Source organism: Esox lucius, chromosome 23 (assembly GCF_011004845.1).
Source record: "Esox lucius isolate fEsoLuc1 chromosome 23, fEsoLuc1.pri, whole genome shotgun sequence".
Taxonomy (NCBI): domain Eukaryota; kingdom Metazoa; phylum Chordata; class Actinopteri; order Esociformes; family Esocidae; genus Esox; species Esox lucius.
The window spans coordinates 12,153,351-12,172,565 of NC_047591.1; the positions used below are offsets into that span (position 1 = coordinate 12,153,351).

Below are 19,215 nucleotides of genomic sequence, written 5' to 3' on the forward strand. Positions count from 1 at the left end.
ATAATATATTTTTATTATGTATTTTGAATAATGCTATTTATTAACATTGCAAAATGTGTTAAAGTGCTACACAATTGCGTTTTAATTCCATCGCGCTCTACCTGGAATATCATAATGAAATGGCATGGTACGTTCCAACCAGGACGTGAGCTAGTGGGGCTATTCAGTTTTGGCTGAAGTTTAAGCATGCTGATTGGCGCGTTTAGGTATGGTTATTATTTACTTAGTATGCGGTGTTCGAAGAATGTATGTTATTTTCTGAAGTAATTTGGTTTTAATTGCATTAGTCTGTTTTAGTTTTTTTCTAATAATATTACCTGGCTTTTATTACCAATTCAATGAATTTAGCCGTTATAGTACCTAGCTACCACTACTACAGTACTGTATCGTATACGTTTTCTAACTAATTATTTATATTGCTATCTAGTTAACGTTAGCTGGGGCAACAACAGTGCAAAACTCCTACTACGTACTAGTAGGACTGTACTTCGTGTACATTCTGTGTTTTGTACTGCATTACGTTAGCTACCTAGCATTTGACTGTTAACCTTATTTATTAGAGTATAATTTCCTAATAAACTAAAAGCCTACTTACTCCCATTTGGTTACAAGGGAGATGAAACAGTAAACAATAACAGTAGTGTTATGGCTGGCCTAGATGTGGATTGCGTTTTCGAGCTACCTAGCTAGGTATTTTAGCAAGTTCGGTAGAAGTTAGCTAAATAGAAAGCGTTATTGTACTAACGTTAGCCAGCACATGCTTCTTTTTTATGTAGAATGTGTGTCCTGTTAAGTGCATCCACTGTGACTCGGTTAGGGTTATTTTAAATTAAATTATTATGAGCTGTTAAGCCCACTTACATTCAGTAATAAGTGAAATGGTCTGGTGCTTTGTTTCGATCAATAGGTGCATCCCCACTGTCAACCTCATTAGTCAGCCCACCCAGTGTCAGTACAGCAGCAAGATGTATGTCACGTTTTCTGATCGTGAGGAAACCGACTAACTGTGGCATTTTCATACATTAACAAAGCCTCCATCTATGTGACGCCAACCTAGGTGAGGAACAGGGTCTTTCATAGCGACTCCTGGAAAAACGGACACAGGCTGTTTCATTCAGAAATATTTGTAGGATGCACTAAGCCACAGAACTACGGAAGCCAAATTCTGCTACCAAAAATAATGCCGGTTGCATGTTGATGGATGGTACAGCATTATATACATTGCCCATAATTTCTACTGTAAAATCTCAATTACAGTAGAAAAGTGATATAAGTGAACTTGTGTGTGGCCCCATGCCTTTGATTAAGTGGCTAAGAATTTATTGTCAGACATGGCCCAGCTCTTAGCTCCATAGAGAACCTGTATTACATCTATAATTCTATTTTTATCCTAACCTCAGCTGTGTGTTTAATGGAACGAAAAACACTGTCAGGTAATTACATGACAGGACCTCAAAATAACGTTTTGGTCCACCAGACCCTTTGGTTGATGAATACACATTCTACCAGTCGTGTATTTATTACTAGCCTAAAAACTGTTTGACAGAAAACACATTATACATGACTATATGTGTCTAGTGTTTCTCAAATAATAATTGTATTCCCCGAAAGACAAACATTTATTGCTTATTTAAACTTATGTGACTAAGTCTGTCAACGAGCTGCCTCAGAAATAAGTTTACCATGATAACAAAGTTACTACGCTTGCATCTGTCAGATTTTTCTTTTTAATTTTGGAATTGTAAGATCTGTAAGTGTCACCTGTTTTGGTGCAAATGAAAGGGACAACAGCAAGACAACCCCCAAACAGGGAATACAGACAATTGCTCTCTCCTTATCCTTCCTGACTGATTGTTCTCTAGTTTGGCATTTTGCTAGTGTCCTTGTCACTACTGGTAGCATGAGACGGTACATGCAGCTCATTCAGGTTGTACCGGTTGTCCAGCTCCTCGAGGATGGCACATCTATATGTGTTGTCGCAAGGTTTGCTGCGTCTCCCACTACAGTCTCAAGCATGGAGGTGATACCAGGAGATGGGCCATTACACGAGGAGAGCTGGAAAAGGCGTCAACCCAGCTGCAGGACTGGTATCTGCTCTTTTGTGCGAGGAGGAACAGGAGCACTACCAGATCCCTTCAAAATGACCTCCATTGGGATACTGGTGTGCATGTTTCTGACCAAACTGTCAGAAACCGACTCCATGAGGATGGCATGAGGGCCCGACGTCCTCTAGTGGGACCTGTGCTCACAGCCCAGCACCGTGCAGCCCGATTGGCATTCTCCAGAGAACACCAGAATTGGCAAGTCCACCACTGATGCCCCATTCTCTTCACAGATGAGAGCAGGTTCACACTGAGCACTTGTGACAGACGTGAAAGAGTCTAGAAACACTGTGGTGAACGTTATGCTGCCTGCAACATCATCCAGCATGGCCGGTTTGGCAGTGGGTAAGAGATGGTCTGGGGAGGCAAATCCTTGGTGGGTCACACAGACCTCCACATGCTAGCCAACGGTACCCTGCCTGCTGTTCGGTACCGGGATGAAATCCCCAGACCCATGGTCAAAACGTACACTGGTGTTGTGGGCCCTGGGTTCCTCCTGGTGCAGGACAATGCCCGGCCTGGTGGCCAGAGTGTAGGCAGTTCCTGGATGACGAAGGCATTGATACCATTGACTGGCCCTCAAATTCCCCAGACTTGAAACCAACTGAGAACCTCTGGGATGTTATGTATCAGTGCATCTGACACCGTCAAGTAGGGCCACAGACTGTCCAGTAGCTCACTGATGCCATGATCCAGGTCTCATCAGGAGCATGCACAGACGTTGTTGGGAGTGCATACAGGCATGTGGGGGACATACATGCTACTGAATCACGTTGAGTTGTCATGATGAAAGTCACGCAAGTTGGAAAAGCTTGTGATTTCATTTGTTTACTTTGATTTTCCGTGTTAGTTTGAATCCAGCCCTCAATCGGTTGATGATTTTGGTTTCCATTGACCGTTTTTACGTCATTTTATCTCAACGAATGACGCAGTGTACTGTCAAGATTTTGATCTTTAATATGTTTTTTCATCGAGACCCGATGTGTGATTTTAAGTTCCCTTAATTTTTTTGAGCAGTTTAGTATCACAACATTTTCACACCAGAAACTTATGTTGGTTAACAGACTGAAAATGCTCAAATTCTATTGGCCAACAGAACATATTGCACCTTCTATTGGCAAATGGCACCAACCATCCTAAATTGGGTGTATGTCTCCTTGTGGACATTTCTCTGGGATTACCAAATGAATGACTTCCACTTGAGTTAAAAAGGCACAATACATTCAGGTTTTCGGCTCTGTTAGTACCCCTATTGATCTGCGTTATTTAGCTTGCTTCAGTGTGTATGTGGGTGTATGCCTGTGCATTTTAGCTTTCCTTACTAATGTGCAGTTTCTGTGTTGGGAGGTTTCTAATCTAATCTATTTTATTATCCACTCTTCCATCTTAAAACAGGCTGTGAAGTGAAACCAAAGAGTAAATGCCCTGGAAATAAATATTAGACTACCAGAAGACGAATACTATGGAGGACTCGGGTCGTGGAGCCAGTTACACTGTGCCCTGTGATGACTATGTTCATGTTGTGGAGTTCAGCCCCTTTGATAGTGGCTCTGCTGCGTCTCTTCTGGCCTATGGGGGAAACCAGTATGTGGTTGTAGGCAGTTGCCGCTTCCAGGTGAGTCGTAGCCTAGATCCATTATTCTCAAATGTACCCCGGGGTTCTCAGTTTTGTTCCATTGATTCATTTTGTACTCTTGTTGTTTCTCTTCTGAAAATGCATTGGATGAGAAGATCTGCCCAAAGTTCCTCCTGGAGGCATGGTTAGGGGACATGAAGAAATGAGAAAAGACATTTGAGGAACTGCTTATGGGTTTTCTGCGCCGTGATGCTTGATTTGAATCACTGTTTGCAGGAGGAGGATGTGGAGGTTGAGGGGGTTGAATTCACCAAACTGCGGGTATTCCATCATGCGCTACGTGTGGATTGCCTTGCATGGAGCCCCGAGTCTCGGCTGGACAGGCTGCCCCAACTCATTAGGTATTGTATCCCTGGTTCTTGTTAAAATGTAGCATACCACAATCTTTAACTTCATTTGCACTTTGTACAAAGCTAACCTATGACTGCTTTAAAGGGGTAATGCACCCATAAACACATTTCTATATTTATTAATTTTTTGGAATATTGTGTCGCCTGTTTCCGTTATGTTTATGCTAGCTGCACCATTTTCCTTTTTCTGTGTTCAGCAGAATCTTGCAAACCCAGTGATCTAAGCCATTACGGTAAACTAGAATGCGTTGTTTGCCGTCTTTTCGCTGAGGTGGGTGCCCTGGCGAGACTCCGTAAATATCAAACCGTTTGTGACACAAACGCGTGGTATTCATTGGTCGTGAGGGGAGGGCCATGGGCACGCTTGCTAGAGCCATTTTCTGGTCAGGCACACTGAGCCTTAGATATTGCGAGAATCCACCTGGAGTTGTCCATAGCGGTTGCTTTGTGTCAGCCATGCTATCAACCAAAAGCTAAGTTAGTCAGTGGGCCCTCATCAGGTGCGTTTACAAACAAGTTCCTTAAGAATTATAAATTAGTCATTAGTCTTTGGAACAAGGTGGGTTTGGTTTTGCTATCACACCCACATGCTGAGCTACATTGGTATGGGTAAGCATCATATGCGGTGGGAAAATGGACAATGTGGGTATAAAATTAAATGTGAGAATAAAAACTCCCCAACAATAATATAACACTCCCTAGACAGACTACTGCAAAACAGTTGGATGTACAAATAACTAGGTTGGGGGTGGTTTTGCATTTTATTAACTACATCCTCATATACCAGTTATGTAGAGTAAATGACATTTGGCTTACTTTTACATTTTGAATTTAAATTGGAAATCCCAATGCAAAGAATTTAATAACCTAAAAAAAAGAATTTTGTATGCCACTCATGCAACAATTTAGAAACCCTCGGTTCAAAACGTACCGGACAGAAATAAAAGAAAACACTTGAGCTCAAGTCACAAAACTACTACCAGCAACTATTTTCTTGGGATGGACATTCCATGTCTTTTCAGTCCACATAACCGAGCCAGTTCATTTGGCTCCCAAGTGGCTCTTCATTTAAAATGCTTAAAAATAACCCCAGAACCACCGCTTCACTTCATTAGCTCCAACCTGTTACCTGCTTTTCTCAGAGCCGTAAAAGCCTATATGGCTCTGGAGTTTTGTCTGGTTTTAAAAAACCTGGAATATGAATCCAGTTATTTCAGGTGTGGTTTGATAAAAAGGAAGTTGAATGTTGTTACTTAGAAAGCAAGGTTTTCCTCTTAATTGGAATGCTGTAATCCTACTGGAGAAGTTTCCAAGATGCCTTAATTGAAAGAGAAAGGCAGCGATACTTCCTGGCCTTCCGTGGTTAAGTCTGCAGGCCCCTGGGGGCCAGTGTGTGACGTGCGCACATGTTTTAGCGCTGTTGGCTCCCCCGCTCAAGTTCCATCCCTCCCCTAGTTTTGCACGTAGCCATGCCTTCCAGGAAATGTACAGTGTTCTCACAGGCGTGCCTGAGGCAGGGGCCGGCAAGGGGGCTTAGGGGAGAGAAAAGGGTGGTGGCGGGCTATTGGGGCTTCTCTGGGAGGTTGCCAGATTCTACCAGGCTGGTCAGGTGATGTCCAGTCAGCAGGCTCCTGTTTTCTTCTAAGGATACCTCCCCAGCATCAGCTCCCAGGTCAAGACAGACCCCATCGATATTCCATCCTGTGACTTTGACCACTCTGTGAAGATTGTCTCATGATGAGGTCTTCACACGTTTGGCAACTGCATAGGCAACATTTAATTTGCCTAATTCATATTGCAAGATTGAAAGTTCGGCTAAGTATTGAGATAGAGGTTTGGTGATGGAACTTTGGCATTGGCAGTGCCCAGCAAATGAGTTGAAAGAAGGGTGAAATGCCCTCCACGGTTAACTGACTACTAGGCTATGTTTCAATTGCTGTTATAATCTACTGTACTAGTATGCTCTGGAGAATATTCTGGCTGTGTGTTGTGACACAATGCCAAATCCATCATTTCTTTTGACTGCGAATGTGTGAAAATGTGTGTTTTTCTTGCTGTGTGTGTGTGTGTTTATCTTGTCATGTGAGTTAGTGTAATTGTGTGAATAATTGCAGGCACTGGTGTATACTCCGGCTGATTAGAGGAAAAGTCCTCTCCCAGGCTTTGGTTAGTAACTGAAACAGAGAAATGCTCAAATGGCGTGTGAGGTCTTGTTTTTTCTTCATGTTTATCTTTGCAATTAGAATCTCGCTGTCAGTGTTTCCATTGATCCTCGTCCAGTTCTTTACCACACACACACAGATCCAAAGGCGCCGATGCCGAGCAGTCAGACACGCAGACGTGAGTGTGAGTGTGAGTGTGTGTGTGTGTGTGTGCGCCTGCGCCTGCGTTTGTCTTTGAGTATGCTCGGTTTTGATGTTCATTCTTTCTTTTGTTTTCCCTCTCTTTCTCTTCAGATTCTGCACGGCGGCAGCAGACCGAAATCTGAGGCTGTTGACTTCTGATCTTCAGAATAAACATGAAGTGAAGGTACATTACGGGAACCCCTTACGGCCTTACTGCTAGATCGCACTGTAACTACTGCACCTGTCACTGGACTTGGCAACCGGTTTCTGTACTCTGTACACTGACTGTATGTACATAATAGGGGGATACTAATCAAGAACCCAACACACACAATGAGCCAGGGGGCAGTCCTATAGGACACTCACATGGAAGGCATCTTTTGTTTCTGTGTCATTGTCTAGGTGATGGAAGGCCACAGCAACTACATTAACCAGATAGTGTTCGAACCCACGGAGGGGAAACAAATCGCTTCAGTCAGTGACGACCACACATGCAGGTCAGTCAGTCGTTCCCCCACCCCCCCCCCCCCAATTCATGCTTGAATATCACAGAGAAGGATAGGAGTGTGTGGGTTCCACCAGCTCTTGGTTCTGTGTTTTGTTCTCTGTTAATGGTGCATAAAGTCCTGACTGTGTTTTCGCAGTGAAACCCAACTCTTAGCACAACACGCCCCAGTGTTACCGTGCGTAAGCACGCCACCCCTTTTACAGCTTTTCTAAGTAATTGGTTAAATATGGAAATCCAATTAGCGGCTGTGCTGCAGGAGGTTTTTCCTCTACTACGGGGTGACTCTTAACAAGGTCCCCGAAAGTGGCATCTCCATCGGTAGCTAAGTAGTGGAAGAAAGAAGAAAATAGTTGGCTGTTACCCAGGGGTAACCCTGGGCTAACCTATGGGACATCTCTCCTGTTACATCAGTAGTTCATCTTGTTGCAAGGGCAACACACACCTGTAATGGTTTATTGGGGAGTCTGAATGGTACGTAGATATTTTGATATTGCGGAGTCATACTGTGTGCCATTGTAGGGAGATTGCATTCAGTGTTAACAGTTGACAAGAATCGCTTTCTTTTTCGGTCAGTTCATGGAAGGTATGTTAACATGCCCTCTATGTGGCTGTAAGCAGTCGGGATGCACAGACGGGATGAAAGCCTGGCTCCAATCCTTCTCCCCACTCCCCTTTACCTCCCCTTCCTCCACTACATGTTTTAGAGCCTGGGAAGCTCCTCTACCAGCTTTGCACATTTGGACACAGCAATTTTTGCATGTTGTTCTTTGCAAAATTGCTCATGCTCATGAATTCTTTTCAAATCTTCACTTTCTCAATTAGACTGATGTCTGGGCTTTGACTGGGCCACTCAAAGACATTGACAAGTTTGGTTTTAATCCATTCCAGTGAGGCTTTGGCTGTATGTTTGGGTCATTGTCCTCCTGGAAGATTCCTCTTCTTCCAAGGCCCGGGCAGACTTCATCAGGTTTTCTAGTAATTCGCTGTACTGTGGGGTGCATCTATTTTACCCTCCATCTTCAAGCTTTCACCACTGGCCTGTGCTCAGACTGCTCACTGTTCTACACGGTGAATTCAAATGTTCTCTTGTTCAGCAGGCGGCTCTATACTGAAAATTGAGCGTGCCAATCGAGTCTGGTTTTGGGATGAGATTAGAAGACAAATGTCATTCATTGACGTGTTGGTGTGTCACTGTAGATTTGTCTGTGTATTTTAGTGATATAATTGTTCTTGTATGCTTGTTGGCTGCCTACCAAAGTGTCATATAAAGTTAACAGATTAACCCTTTCTCTAGCTAAATTTGTTCGCATTTGGCACTTGGCCGGTTATAATTTCGTTCTCTATTCCTATCCCTTGGTCTTTCAACATGTATATTTTTGATTAAACCCATTTTGTGCATCTTGTAGGGGTCCGTTTCTCATTTCACTCTCATTTCACTCTCTTTAAACAGCAAACCACTGTCTGACAGGTGTGACTTAAAATTCAGAGTTCAAGACCACTGACAATCTTCTTAGGATAAGTCGTTGCACCAAATTTGGCTCAAAAGCTGACTGAAAATGGTCATAGACGTCTCTAAGAACCCCTGGGCTCAACAGGCATCGCTTGTGTCGAAAAAGAGACTGGTCAAACTTAGCATATATGGTAGGTCATGGAAAGAAGCTTATGTAAAAAAGAGACTGGGCAAACTTAGCTTATATGGTAGGTCATGGAAAGAAGCTTATGCTCTGAAAAAAGAATATCAGGACATGACTAGTGTTAGCCAGACAACACCTGGGTTAAGAGCTAAACTACTGGAACAAGGTATTCTGGACAGATGACTCAAAGGTGGTGTTGTTTGGTGACAATGGCAGATACCATGTTTGGTTTTAAACAAAACACTGCCTTTGAAAAGAAGAACCTTGTTACAGCTGTGCATCTTGAAGGTGGTGGTATTCTGGTTTGGGGCTGCTTTGCCTCCTCCGGGCCTGGCCAACATGCCATAATTGAGTCAACCATGAATTCCATATTGTACCAGATATATATATTTTTTGTGGTGAATTTGAAGTCATTTGTCAAAAAGCTGAAGTTGATCTGAATATGGAATTTGCAACAGGACAAGGGTCTACAACAGAATGGCTCAAAAGAAAGAAATGGAGTGCATTGTAAGATCTCAGTCCTATTGAAATGCTGTAGTGGATTTCAAATAGGATATACATGCAAGAAAAGCCCCGAACATGACCCAGGTGATGCAGTGATGCAGTGCACTGTTTCCAAACAGGTTGGGACGCTGCGTAAAATGCAAATAAAAACAGAATGCAGTGATGTGCAAATTATTTATCCTTGTATTTAATTGAAAATAGTACAAAGACAACATGTCAAATGTTGACACTGAAATGTTTTGCAATTTGACACCCGCAACATGTTTCAAAAAAATACTGTTGGATCCCCGCTTCTTTTTAAGTTACTTTGTAAGCGTTTGGGAACTGAGGAGACCAATTGTTGTAGATTTGAAGGTGAAATGTTTTCTCATTCATGCTTGATACAGGATTTCAGCTGCTCATCAGTTTGGGGTCTCCTTCGTCGTATTTTTTGTTTCATAATGCGCCAAATGTTTTCAATGGGTGACAGGTCTGCACTGCAGACAGGCCAGATTAGCACCTTGACTCTAACTAGGGAGCTATGCTGTAATACGTGCAGGAATTTGGTTTGGCATTGTCTTGCTGAAATACGAAAGGCCTTCCCTGAAAAAGACGTCTGGATGGCAGCATGTGGCTCCATAACCTGTATATATTTTTCATTACTGGTTCCTTCACTGATTCCCAAGTCTCCCATGCCATTTGCACTAATGCACCCCCATATCATCACAGATGCCGGCTTTTGAACTGTGCGCTGATAACAAAACTGATGGACCCTCTCATGTTTAGCCCTGGAGGATGTGGCATCAAATTTATATTTGCCAGACCACCGGACAGTTTTTCTCTTGCCTCAGTCCATCTTACATGAGCTCAGGCCCAGAGAAGGCGGTATAGTTTTAACTTGCATTGTGGATGCAGCGACGTACTGTGTTCAGAGACAGTGGTTTTCAGAAGTGTTTCTGAGCCTATGTAGTGATTTCCACTATAGAATCGTGTCTGTTATTAATGCAGTGCTGTCTGAGGGCCCGAAGATCACGGCCGTCCAATATTTGTTTTTGGCCTTGTCCCTTGCGTGCAGAGATTTCTCTGGATTCTATGAATCTTTTAATGGTATTATGTTCCGTAGAGGAGGAGATCCCCAAACACTTTGCAAAATAGTTTGTTGAGAAACATTATTCTTTAATTGTTGCACTATTTGCCTGCACAGTCTTTTGCAGAGGGGGTTGAACCCCTCCCCATCTTCTGAAAGACTTATCCTCTCTGGGATGCTCTTTTTATACCCAATCATGTTACTGACCTGTTGCCAATTAACCTTATTTGTTGAGATTTTCCACCAGTCTTTTTATTTTTCTTATTTTTTTATTACACAACTTTTCTAGTCTTTTGTTGCCCCTCTCCCAGCTTTTTTGAAACATGTTGCTGGCATCAAATTCAAAGTGGGCCTGTATTTTTACAATGACAATAACATTTCTCAGTTTCAAATTTGATATGTTGTCTTGGTACTATTTTCTGTTCAATATAAGGTTTAAATGATTTGCAAATTTTTGCATTCTGATTTTGCTTCCATTTTACACAGCATCCTAACTTTTAGAATACAACCTAGGGTCTCCCCCATAGTAATGGAATGTCACTTCTAAATAAACTGTGTTTTCTTATCTTCTGTCCTCTTTCCTGTTCCCTATGATGATTTGGTGGTAAGGGCATTTGTTGGAAATGGAGTTGTATAATCTGTAAGCGTCATTTATTGCCTACAGTTCAGGAGCACGTTTCCTCCAATGACATTGTCTCTTGTTTTGGCGCTAAGCCAATAGTCAGTGGCAAAAAAGGGTACCCAGCAGATTGTTTATTTTGTTCTATTCTTCAAAGGAAGAACCAATGCCACTCTGAATGTAGCTGCTGTCATTGTTCATGAGACATTCTACCGTCGCTGTTTCACAGTGCAGATCTGTGTGTGCATGGACAAAGCTGTCCCCTCCTGTGTGGGAACCATACTTCTGCCGAAACAGCAATATGTAGTGGCTAGCAGGAGGTCAGTCTCCCACTGAGGTCGGAGTGTCTGCCTCCTCTCAACCTCCGGGCTCGGCTCCCACTCTGTCAGCTCCCAGATGAATTTACCTTGTGTATGTATCTGTTTCTGTTGAGTGAGAGATCCATCAATGTAGCCAGCTCTGGTTTTGTGTGTGTAGGGTAGATAGGTGGAGTAGCATATGGGAATGTGCCACCTAGAGTCTGATCATCAGAATACAGTTCACTCAATCAGCTTGAAACCCAATAAGCCTGCTGCAACTGTATGTGCTGTGGGATCTCCAACTGTTTTAGTTTTTTGTGTATTTTTATAGATAATTGTGTATAGTTTACATCAAGCCACCCGTTTGAAAAGTGTTTGTATTATCGCGATAGTTTGTGATTTTCTGCATACTCAAAAATCAGTTGAGCCATCTGTAAGTAAGCCAGCGAATGTCCACTTTACAGCACTCCAATCTTTCCTGTTAATGCTCTCTTATGTTGGCACACTCTGTGCTATAGAATTCCATCATCCCCTCTTGCTAGAGGAGCAAGCTAATCCAATAAAAATGACTAATGACACAGATAATTATTTAAACAGTCCAAATGTCGGATGTTAAAGATAATGTTATTGTTCGAGACACTTAAGCTGGTCCGATCAAGATGGATGCTGATGTGGGTTTGGGGAGTGGGGACCATGTACACCTCTGCCCTGACTTGTTTCTCAGGCCAGCTTGCTGTTTGTCTTGCTCAACCATTGTTCCCCTGAGTGCCGCTAAGGTTATTTACCCTGCACTCTCCCATTATTTAGAGCACACGGTGCAAGTTACATTTCCCCGTTTCCTCCACTCATTGGGAAAACATTGACGCAACTCTAACACCCCTGGCTGCTCTTTTCTCACCTAGATCTGCAGTACAAAGTTCTAATGCTGTCTCTCCTTTCAGTTATATATTTTTCTTGATGTCACACTACTTTGTGCTTTGTCACAGGTTCAGTTGTTTAATTCACCCGCTTATACATCTCACCTTGTTCAGCAAGAGTTAATCTTTGTCTCTCCATTAGAAGGGCAAAGTGGTTAACCACTACTTGGCCTGCCTTTGAACTCTGCTTGGCGACTAGTCCAAAAAGAGGATTTATATGTATTTGTCTACTGTTCTTTGGCTTCCAACCTCCGTCAGTCTCTTTAGGAGAGTCTGCACTCTACTTTGTGACTTTCATGTCATGTCAAGAAGCATAAGCTCTTAACACATTCAGGGATAAAATATGAGGGTGCTTTATCTCATGTTGGGAAGACGAGGTGTCGACTGAGTTCTTCATCTGGGATGAAGCATTTCCATTCTGCTGCTCCAGTGCGGATATTAACATCTCTGACACCATGTTTGACTTTCAGAAAGGCTTTCAGGCTTTATTAATGAGGTCTTCAGCATGATCTCATAATTCAGCATCTTCACATCTTTTCCAACCATACAGTGTGTTTCTTTTATTTCCCAGAAAGCCCATGTGAAGGTTTTTCCACTCTGGTCCTGGGGAACTTTATAACACAGGGCCTTATCTTTGAACAGAGAAAGCTGTCGGTTGATGTTCAAGCATGGGTCCCTGGTCTCAGGAACACACTGTTTTCTACATACATGTATTGTTACATTTGCTGGTATATTTATCTTGTATTTCACAGCTCGGGGCTGATTGGAAGTAATATTTAATGGAAGATGATGGATCACATGTACTGGGATTTCCCCCAAAAAACATTATCTTCATATTTACATAAGAACCGCATTAGATCAAACCTTTAAATAGTATACATTGTCTAAATCCGTCTATTCGGTGGCCTTCCCTTGTCATTGACCTCCATAATGGATAATATATTTTTTGTGTGCACGTTGTTGTATCTTACCGTACTTCATCTGCAAAAACGTCCTGTCCAGCCAATGCAAGCATTGAAAGATTCTAACTGACATTACTGCATGTGACTGGTTCCTCTACTATGCCATTGCAAACAGCAAGAACATCAGATCCGCGCTCAAAGAAATCTGTCCGTGTTCTTCCCAAGAACCCCTCGAACATATCATAACTGGTGAGAGGATATTCCGAGAAGGAGAGTAGCAAATTAGCAGAGATGTTCCAGGCCATGTAGAGAAAAGGCATCCGTTTCACACTAACCATAGCCTAGCTCTAGATGATTACAGCTCCAGCCAGAAAAAACAATTTATGAATATAAATCTGTAGGCCTTCCAAGAGCACTGGAAAAGTAATCATGAAAAAGAACAATGCCTGTGTCTTGACTAATTTTATTTAATTGCATTATATAGTCCAAGTTTGTGTAGCCAGAAGGCTCATGTTTCATTTATTTTATACTGTGACAAAAATAAACACTCCTTGAACAGCAAAACCTTGAACGATTATCATTGACTTTATTGCTGGAAATTCTATTTATGTTTAGGCTAAGGAATGTTATGTGTAGTCTACCTGTAAACATTTTTTGATTTCCTGAAGGGTTTGTTTTATCTGTAGATTGATCAACAGCGTTCTCCATGGTGCTGATTCACCGTTATGGCAAATCTGTTTGTTAGCGGAGAATTGGGTGGGTAACCCAGGTTGTCTCTGAAAATGTCACCACCATAAGCAGGTTATAAGTAAATACCGCCACAACTTAAGTGTTAGCAATGCTGCATCTTTCTTTATGTTTTGGTTTGTTTTTGACTTAATTGATAATTGAGTAAATGTATATTTTTGCCATCAACCTGCACACCCCATAAGACAAAGCAAAAACACTAAGATATTGGCCAATTTATTAAAAAAGTATTCTGACCCTTTGCCATGACACATCAAACTGAGGTCCGATGCATCCTGTGCCCTGTCATCCTTCTGAAGTCTCAAGAACTACGCTGGAGACCATTTGTGTCAGTTTAAAGTCATTGGATATGATTAAGGCACAAACAAAGCAAAAACCTCATGAAGTCCAAGGAACTCTCTCTAAACCTCAGCGATAGACTTGTGTCGAGGAATAGAATCTGAGGAAGGTTATGTAAAAATGTGCTAAAGCATTGAAAGTTCCTATGGGTGCAGTGGACTCTCATAGTGAAATAGAAGACATTTGGAACCACCAAGACTTCCTAGAGCTGGCTGTCCCGCCAAACTAAGGAACTGGTCAAGAAGGGGATTGGTCATGGAGGAGGACCAAGAACCCAATGGCATCTTTAACAGAGCTTTAGAGGTTCATAGATGGGAGAACCTGCCAGATGGGCAGCCATATCTGCAAGGCTTCAGTCAGACTTGTCGGAAGCCATTCCTGAGTAAAAGGCATAGAACATGCCGTCTGAATGGCGTTTCTACAAAATACTGAATGAAGTGTCTGAATGCTCCTGTACATTATTTTAAATAAGTAGGCACACATTTCCAAAGGTGTTTATACTTTGTATTTATTGGTTATTGTATGTATTTTGGAGAGAGATTTGTTTTTATATATTATATAACACTGCAAATTGTGGAGAAATGGATGGGGTCTGAATGCACTCCGAAGGCACTATTGTATATTCTTTAAACAGGCCGACATGAATACCACTTAACCTCAGCAGAAAAGCATGGTGAGTTGATTGAATAGAAACAAAAAACAAATATGCACTTTTTAATGTATTATTCGTGTTTATTTTTCTATTCCTACGGATTGCCTGTCAGAAGTCTTTTTTCTGCCTGTATTATAGGCTTTGAAATAGCACTTCCGATTTGAACAACATTACCAGGATGACTTAATTTCTCTCGGGAAGGAATATTTGTAGATTTTCAGGAAAACATGAATCCCTAATTACAACCAAGATCCCTTTTTCTCTGAAAGAAGGGAGGTCGCGGGAAGGCTGTGTGCACATCTCTTGGCCAGCAGACAGATATGAGATAAATTACACGCAGGCATTATGTGCTTTCCTAGAAGGAAAAAGCCACTGATTATTAAAGGCCTGGTGTGGGCTGCTCACTCGAAATGACATTCTCAGCAGATGCCTGGGAAGGTTGAGTAGGACAGAGGCCTGGGGAAGGTTGGGTAGGCCTGGAGCTTAGCTTCTTCAGCATGGACCCGGAATAGACAAAAACAGCCAGTCAAACATGATTTCTTTTGTTCTTTTTCATATTTCTGGAGACCAATAATGCGAGTAATCCTTTGTTATGTGTGCTGTCAGCATCAAAGCGTCTGTGCTGTGCGTCATCTCCCCTCTGTTCACAGGGGGTGGCTGGACTGTGAAAGCTATTTTTAGCACTTCTTTGTGTCCCATTCCATGACAGCTAGGGCTCACTAATCTTAATTTGAAGTCGATTTGTTTATTTGTCCCGTTAAAGCTTCAGACTATCCTTGTTTGTTTGAGTGTATACCTGTCCTTTGGGGCGGTTTCTCTGTGGCAGCGTCAGAGTGTGGACTAAACAGTGGCCTCCCTAACTGTTCAGTACAAACGAGTATCGTATCACTGCTAAATATGACTGACAGTTTGTTGAAGGTCTATGAACCCCTGAGCACACCCCCCCCCCCCACCTATTGTGCCCATCCACTCCTTTTCCATTCACCCCGGATTGCTTGTCGTCCCCACAGGGTGTGGGACTTGGAGGGCAACGAGACCACTACATTCAGACTACGCTCCCCTGGCGTCAGTGTGTGCTGGCATCCAGAAGACATCTTCAAGGTGAGCAAAGTGACTACTCTAAAGTTTCACCATGGGTTGAGACGATGTTTTGAGGTTTAGGCAAATGTACCCCCCAAAAAGGACAGTGACGTTTTAACCTCTGACCTCTGTCCAGCTGATGGTGGCTGAGAAGAAGGGGACGATCCGCTTCTATGACCTGGTTACCCAGCAGGCTATTCTGTCTTTGGAATGTGGGCATTCGCCCCTCATGTCTGCCGACTGGTGCCTGACCAACACCATCAAAGTAGGCGCGGTGACGGGCAGTGACTGGGTCATCTGGGATATTACCCGCTCCAGGTAAGTGGCAGGGCAGGCTTATTTCCAATCAGTCTGTGGTGCACACATCAAGTCTCCAGGAGATAATACAAGCCTTTGGGGCCCTTTTCTTTGTTTTGTTTGTTTTCTGAGCCGATTTCAGGGCTGATAGGATTACGTTTTAGGATTGTGTCATCAAAATTGCTTAAAAAGTGTCTAAAAATATAGTTTTTATGGCTTTTGAAAGTTGATTGACCAAAAGTGAAAGGTTAGTGTGTGCTGGAATTGGTATGCTGTTTTATTAATTCAGCTAACATCTACAAGGTGAAAGCAAATTTGGGCTATCCACTCTCACTCAGGTAGGTAGTATATTAGTGATACTAAAAATTAGATAGTCTTGATCCCACTAGAATAGTTTACTTAGAATTGTTTTAATGCAACCCAGAAATATTTGTACACCTATGTTAAGTGAGTAGGTTTAAAAAAAGAAACTTTTCTCCAAATCACAGTGTAGGCATGTGGTCAGTTGTTCATTTGAAGTGTCAAATGAACACATCTTTTAAGTGATATGTAGGCTGTAATCTTGATGTTGTGGTATCTAGATGAGTGATCCTGTCCTGTCATTTTCTGAAGCAGCCTTATAAACAGCCAGATCAATGATCACGGGTAGCCCGAAAGATGATTACAGTTTTCTGATCCTTCTCATCCAGAAGGATCAGAGTTACCCATCACCTGTTTCCTGCTATTTAACTCTCCTACTGTATTAAGTCCAGGGCTTTGCTAATGGTTGTTTGTTTGTAGCTACCCGCAAGAGAAGAGGCCAGCCCACGTAGAACGAGCAGGACATTTCAGGTGACTTGCTCCGTACTTGAAAATCCATTATCTTGTGATTCTGCCCACGTTCTGTTAATATGGCTGGTGGGGAAGATAATGGTGTTCAGAATGATGCGGTGACCATCCGTCTTTCTTGGTCTTGCAGGTGGTCTCGGGCCAATGAGAATCTGTTCTCCACAACGGGATGTCCAGGCAAGATCAACAGTCAGTTGCTCGTGCATCACCTTGGTCACCCGCAGGTCAGTGAGCTGTGTATTTCTTGTAAAGCATTGGTGCCGAGTCAGCCTTGAGTAATACAAGTGTGCGATTAAGGTTGAGTGTATTTAGATGGGGATAATGGAGCATGCTTCCTGGTCTTGGTTTCTTAATGTATGTGTTGTCGTTTCAGCCCGTGATGATTGGATCAGCCGTGGTGGGGGCGGGTCTTAGCTGGCACCGGTCTCTCCCACTCTGTGTTATTGGTGGTGACCGAAAGCTCTTGTTTTGGATGACAGAAATGTAATGTAGGCCCTCCTTATGGAGAGATGGTAGTCAAAACAACTTCACTCAGAACTGTTTGACTGGAGGTGTGGTCCCATATATCTATTTTCATAATTTTTCAATAAACTGTTGCATTTCACCTGTTTCGTTTGCTTTGAGTTGACTGAATTGAATGTTCAGACGTATCCTGGACTTTAAAACCTTGTCTGGGTCCAACATCTGACCACCCCTTTCAGGTCATAACCAGACAAACAGACGGGTCAAACTTGGCTTTGTGAAAGCGGAGCTGCTATTTTGTGTCCTTCACAGAAGCCTTGTATCACTGCTAGTCTTTTATGATGTTCTGCCAAGTGGCTCAGGGTGAGCTGCAGGTCACAGGAATGTGGGAGCCCAATGCCGCCAGCGCTCCACTCTACTGGGTAACACAAATCAGTCCAAAGGTGCTCACTCAATAACTGGCACCCATGCACATTCTCTTCCACACACACATGCACACCCACACGTCCCACTACACCTGCAGAGTGAGTGAGGTCTGCGAACGGAGGCCGCATGCCGATTGTGATACCCTTGTTACTGGCCCAGCTGTTGGGTAAACCCTGAGATGAAAACAAGAGCAAGAAACTAGAGGGGAGTTTTTCTTTTTTTTTTGTTTGGGTCTTTTTAAAGTGGAGCGCAGGAAATTGCGAGTAAAGGTCCTTTCATGTCAGATGCTGCTGGCTGGCAGAGTGGATGAGTGGTTATTACGTAGCGAAAAGTGCAAACACAAGAAGCTTGCGTCTCATTGTCCTGGTGGGTGGAGATGATCAGTGAGACGGAGTAGTAGAAACAGCGACTCATTGTACCCTGTTGCATGGCCCGTGGATGAAAATAGAACTTAATGCATTATAACTTTTTGGTTACATATTGTCTAATAAACCGCCAAGGGACCGCATGAAATGTGATCAGGAATAATTTTGTGACAGCTGATCCTTTCTTTCCACAGATGGACCAAGCCCTTTGAGTGGAGTTGGGTCTGTGTTAACAGCCAGTTACACAGCCAGCAATTACTTTTTTTCTCCTTTCATGTATGTGAGCATTTCCATATAAAATGCCTAATAAGCACTAATGTGTGAATTTCATAAGAGCATATCAAATTTGATGTGAAATGAAAGCCAATAGTCAAATTAGTTTTTTTTCTGCATTTTTTACATCTACAAAAATAGCATTATTGTTTTTCTCTTTCTTAAAAGTTTACATAACCTGGTCCAAAATCATTGAACAGGAAGACTTTGTATTTTTAAGAAACCTTAATTAAGGACTGGGGATCCCTAACACCTCTTAGTAAGCAATGCTTTTCAGGGTTAGATTTTCAGAAGACTGAGTCAGGTTTTTAATAACTTTTTCCTTACAAACTTGCCAATGACAGGCATACCTGTAACTTGATGCTTTCAAAAATGTAAATTTCAGCTGGCTTGGTATTATCACGTATAAAACTCACAATGGTTATAGAGTGCAAAACGTCAGATCCTCCCGATTTAAATGTAAATGTTAGTTGGCTCTTCGATGACAAGGAGCTGTAGAGTTCCAACTGTTACTCAGGAGCACGATAAAGCTGGGGTGTATGGAAGATTGGCGCAGAGAAATACTTTTTTCAGAAAATCCGTAACACAAAACCTGTTTAGATTTTCATATAAGGCATGTGGCCCACACAGCAAAGATCTGGCTAATGGCCCTCTGGTCAGATGATCCCAAATTGTTTTCTGTGTCCTAAATGCAAAACTTATTAAGGAAAATATGGATGAAAACATGCAACATTCTCTCAGAGATCTTTGGCATATACCTTTGTCATTGAATTGCCCCCCCCCTCCTCCAAAAACCATGCACCTGTAGTTGTATCAAGTAGTGACTTGGGTAAATACTTATGACTAATTACATTTTTTTTCATA

At 42.5% G+C, this 19,215-nt stretch overlaps 1 protein-coding gene across 2 annotated transcripts; it reads left to right on the forward strand.

Moving 5' to 3' along the window:
* The first annotated feature begins 120 nt into the window (after positions 1-120).
* nup37 (nucleoporin 37) lies at positions 121-17,429 on the forward strand. 2 transcript variants are annotated; one of them, XM_010903858.4, is made up of 10 exons: positions 121-206; positions 3,498-3,717; positions 3,955-4,079; positions 6,545-6,617; positions 6,836-6,930; positions 15,631-15,721; positions 15,837-16,018; positions 16,778-16,828; positions 16,956-17,049; positions 17,199-17,429. In XM_010903858.4, exons 2-10 carry the CDS (start codon positions 3,565-3,567, stop codon positions 17,310-17,312), a joined length of 978 nt encoding a protein of 325 aa, XP_010902160.1. In that variant the 5' UTR covers positions 121-206; positions 3,498-3,564; the 3' UTR covers positions 17,313-17,429. The 2 variants fall into 2 exon arrangements, with proteins under 2 accessions (XP_010902160.1, XP_019898202.1); XM_020042643.2 differs by lacking the exon at positions 121-206 and adding an exon at positions 921-1,057.
* Positions 17,430-19,215: the final 1,786 nt, after the last annotated feature.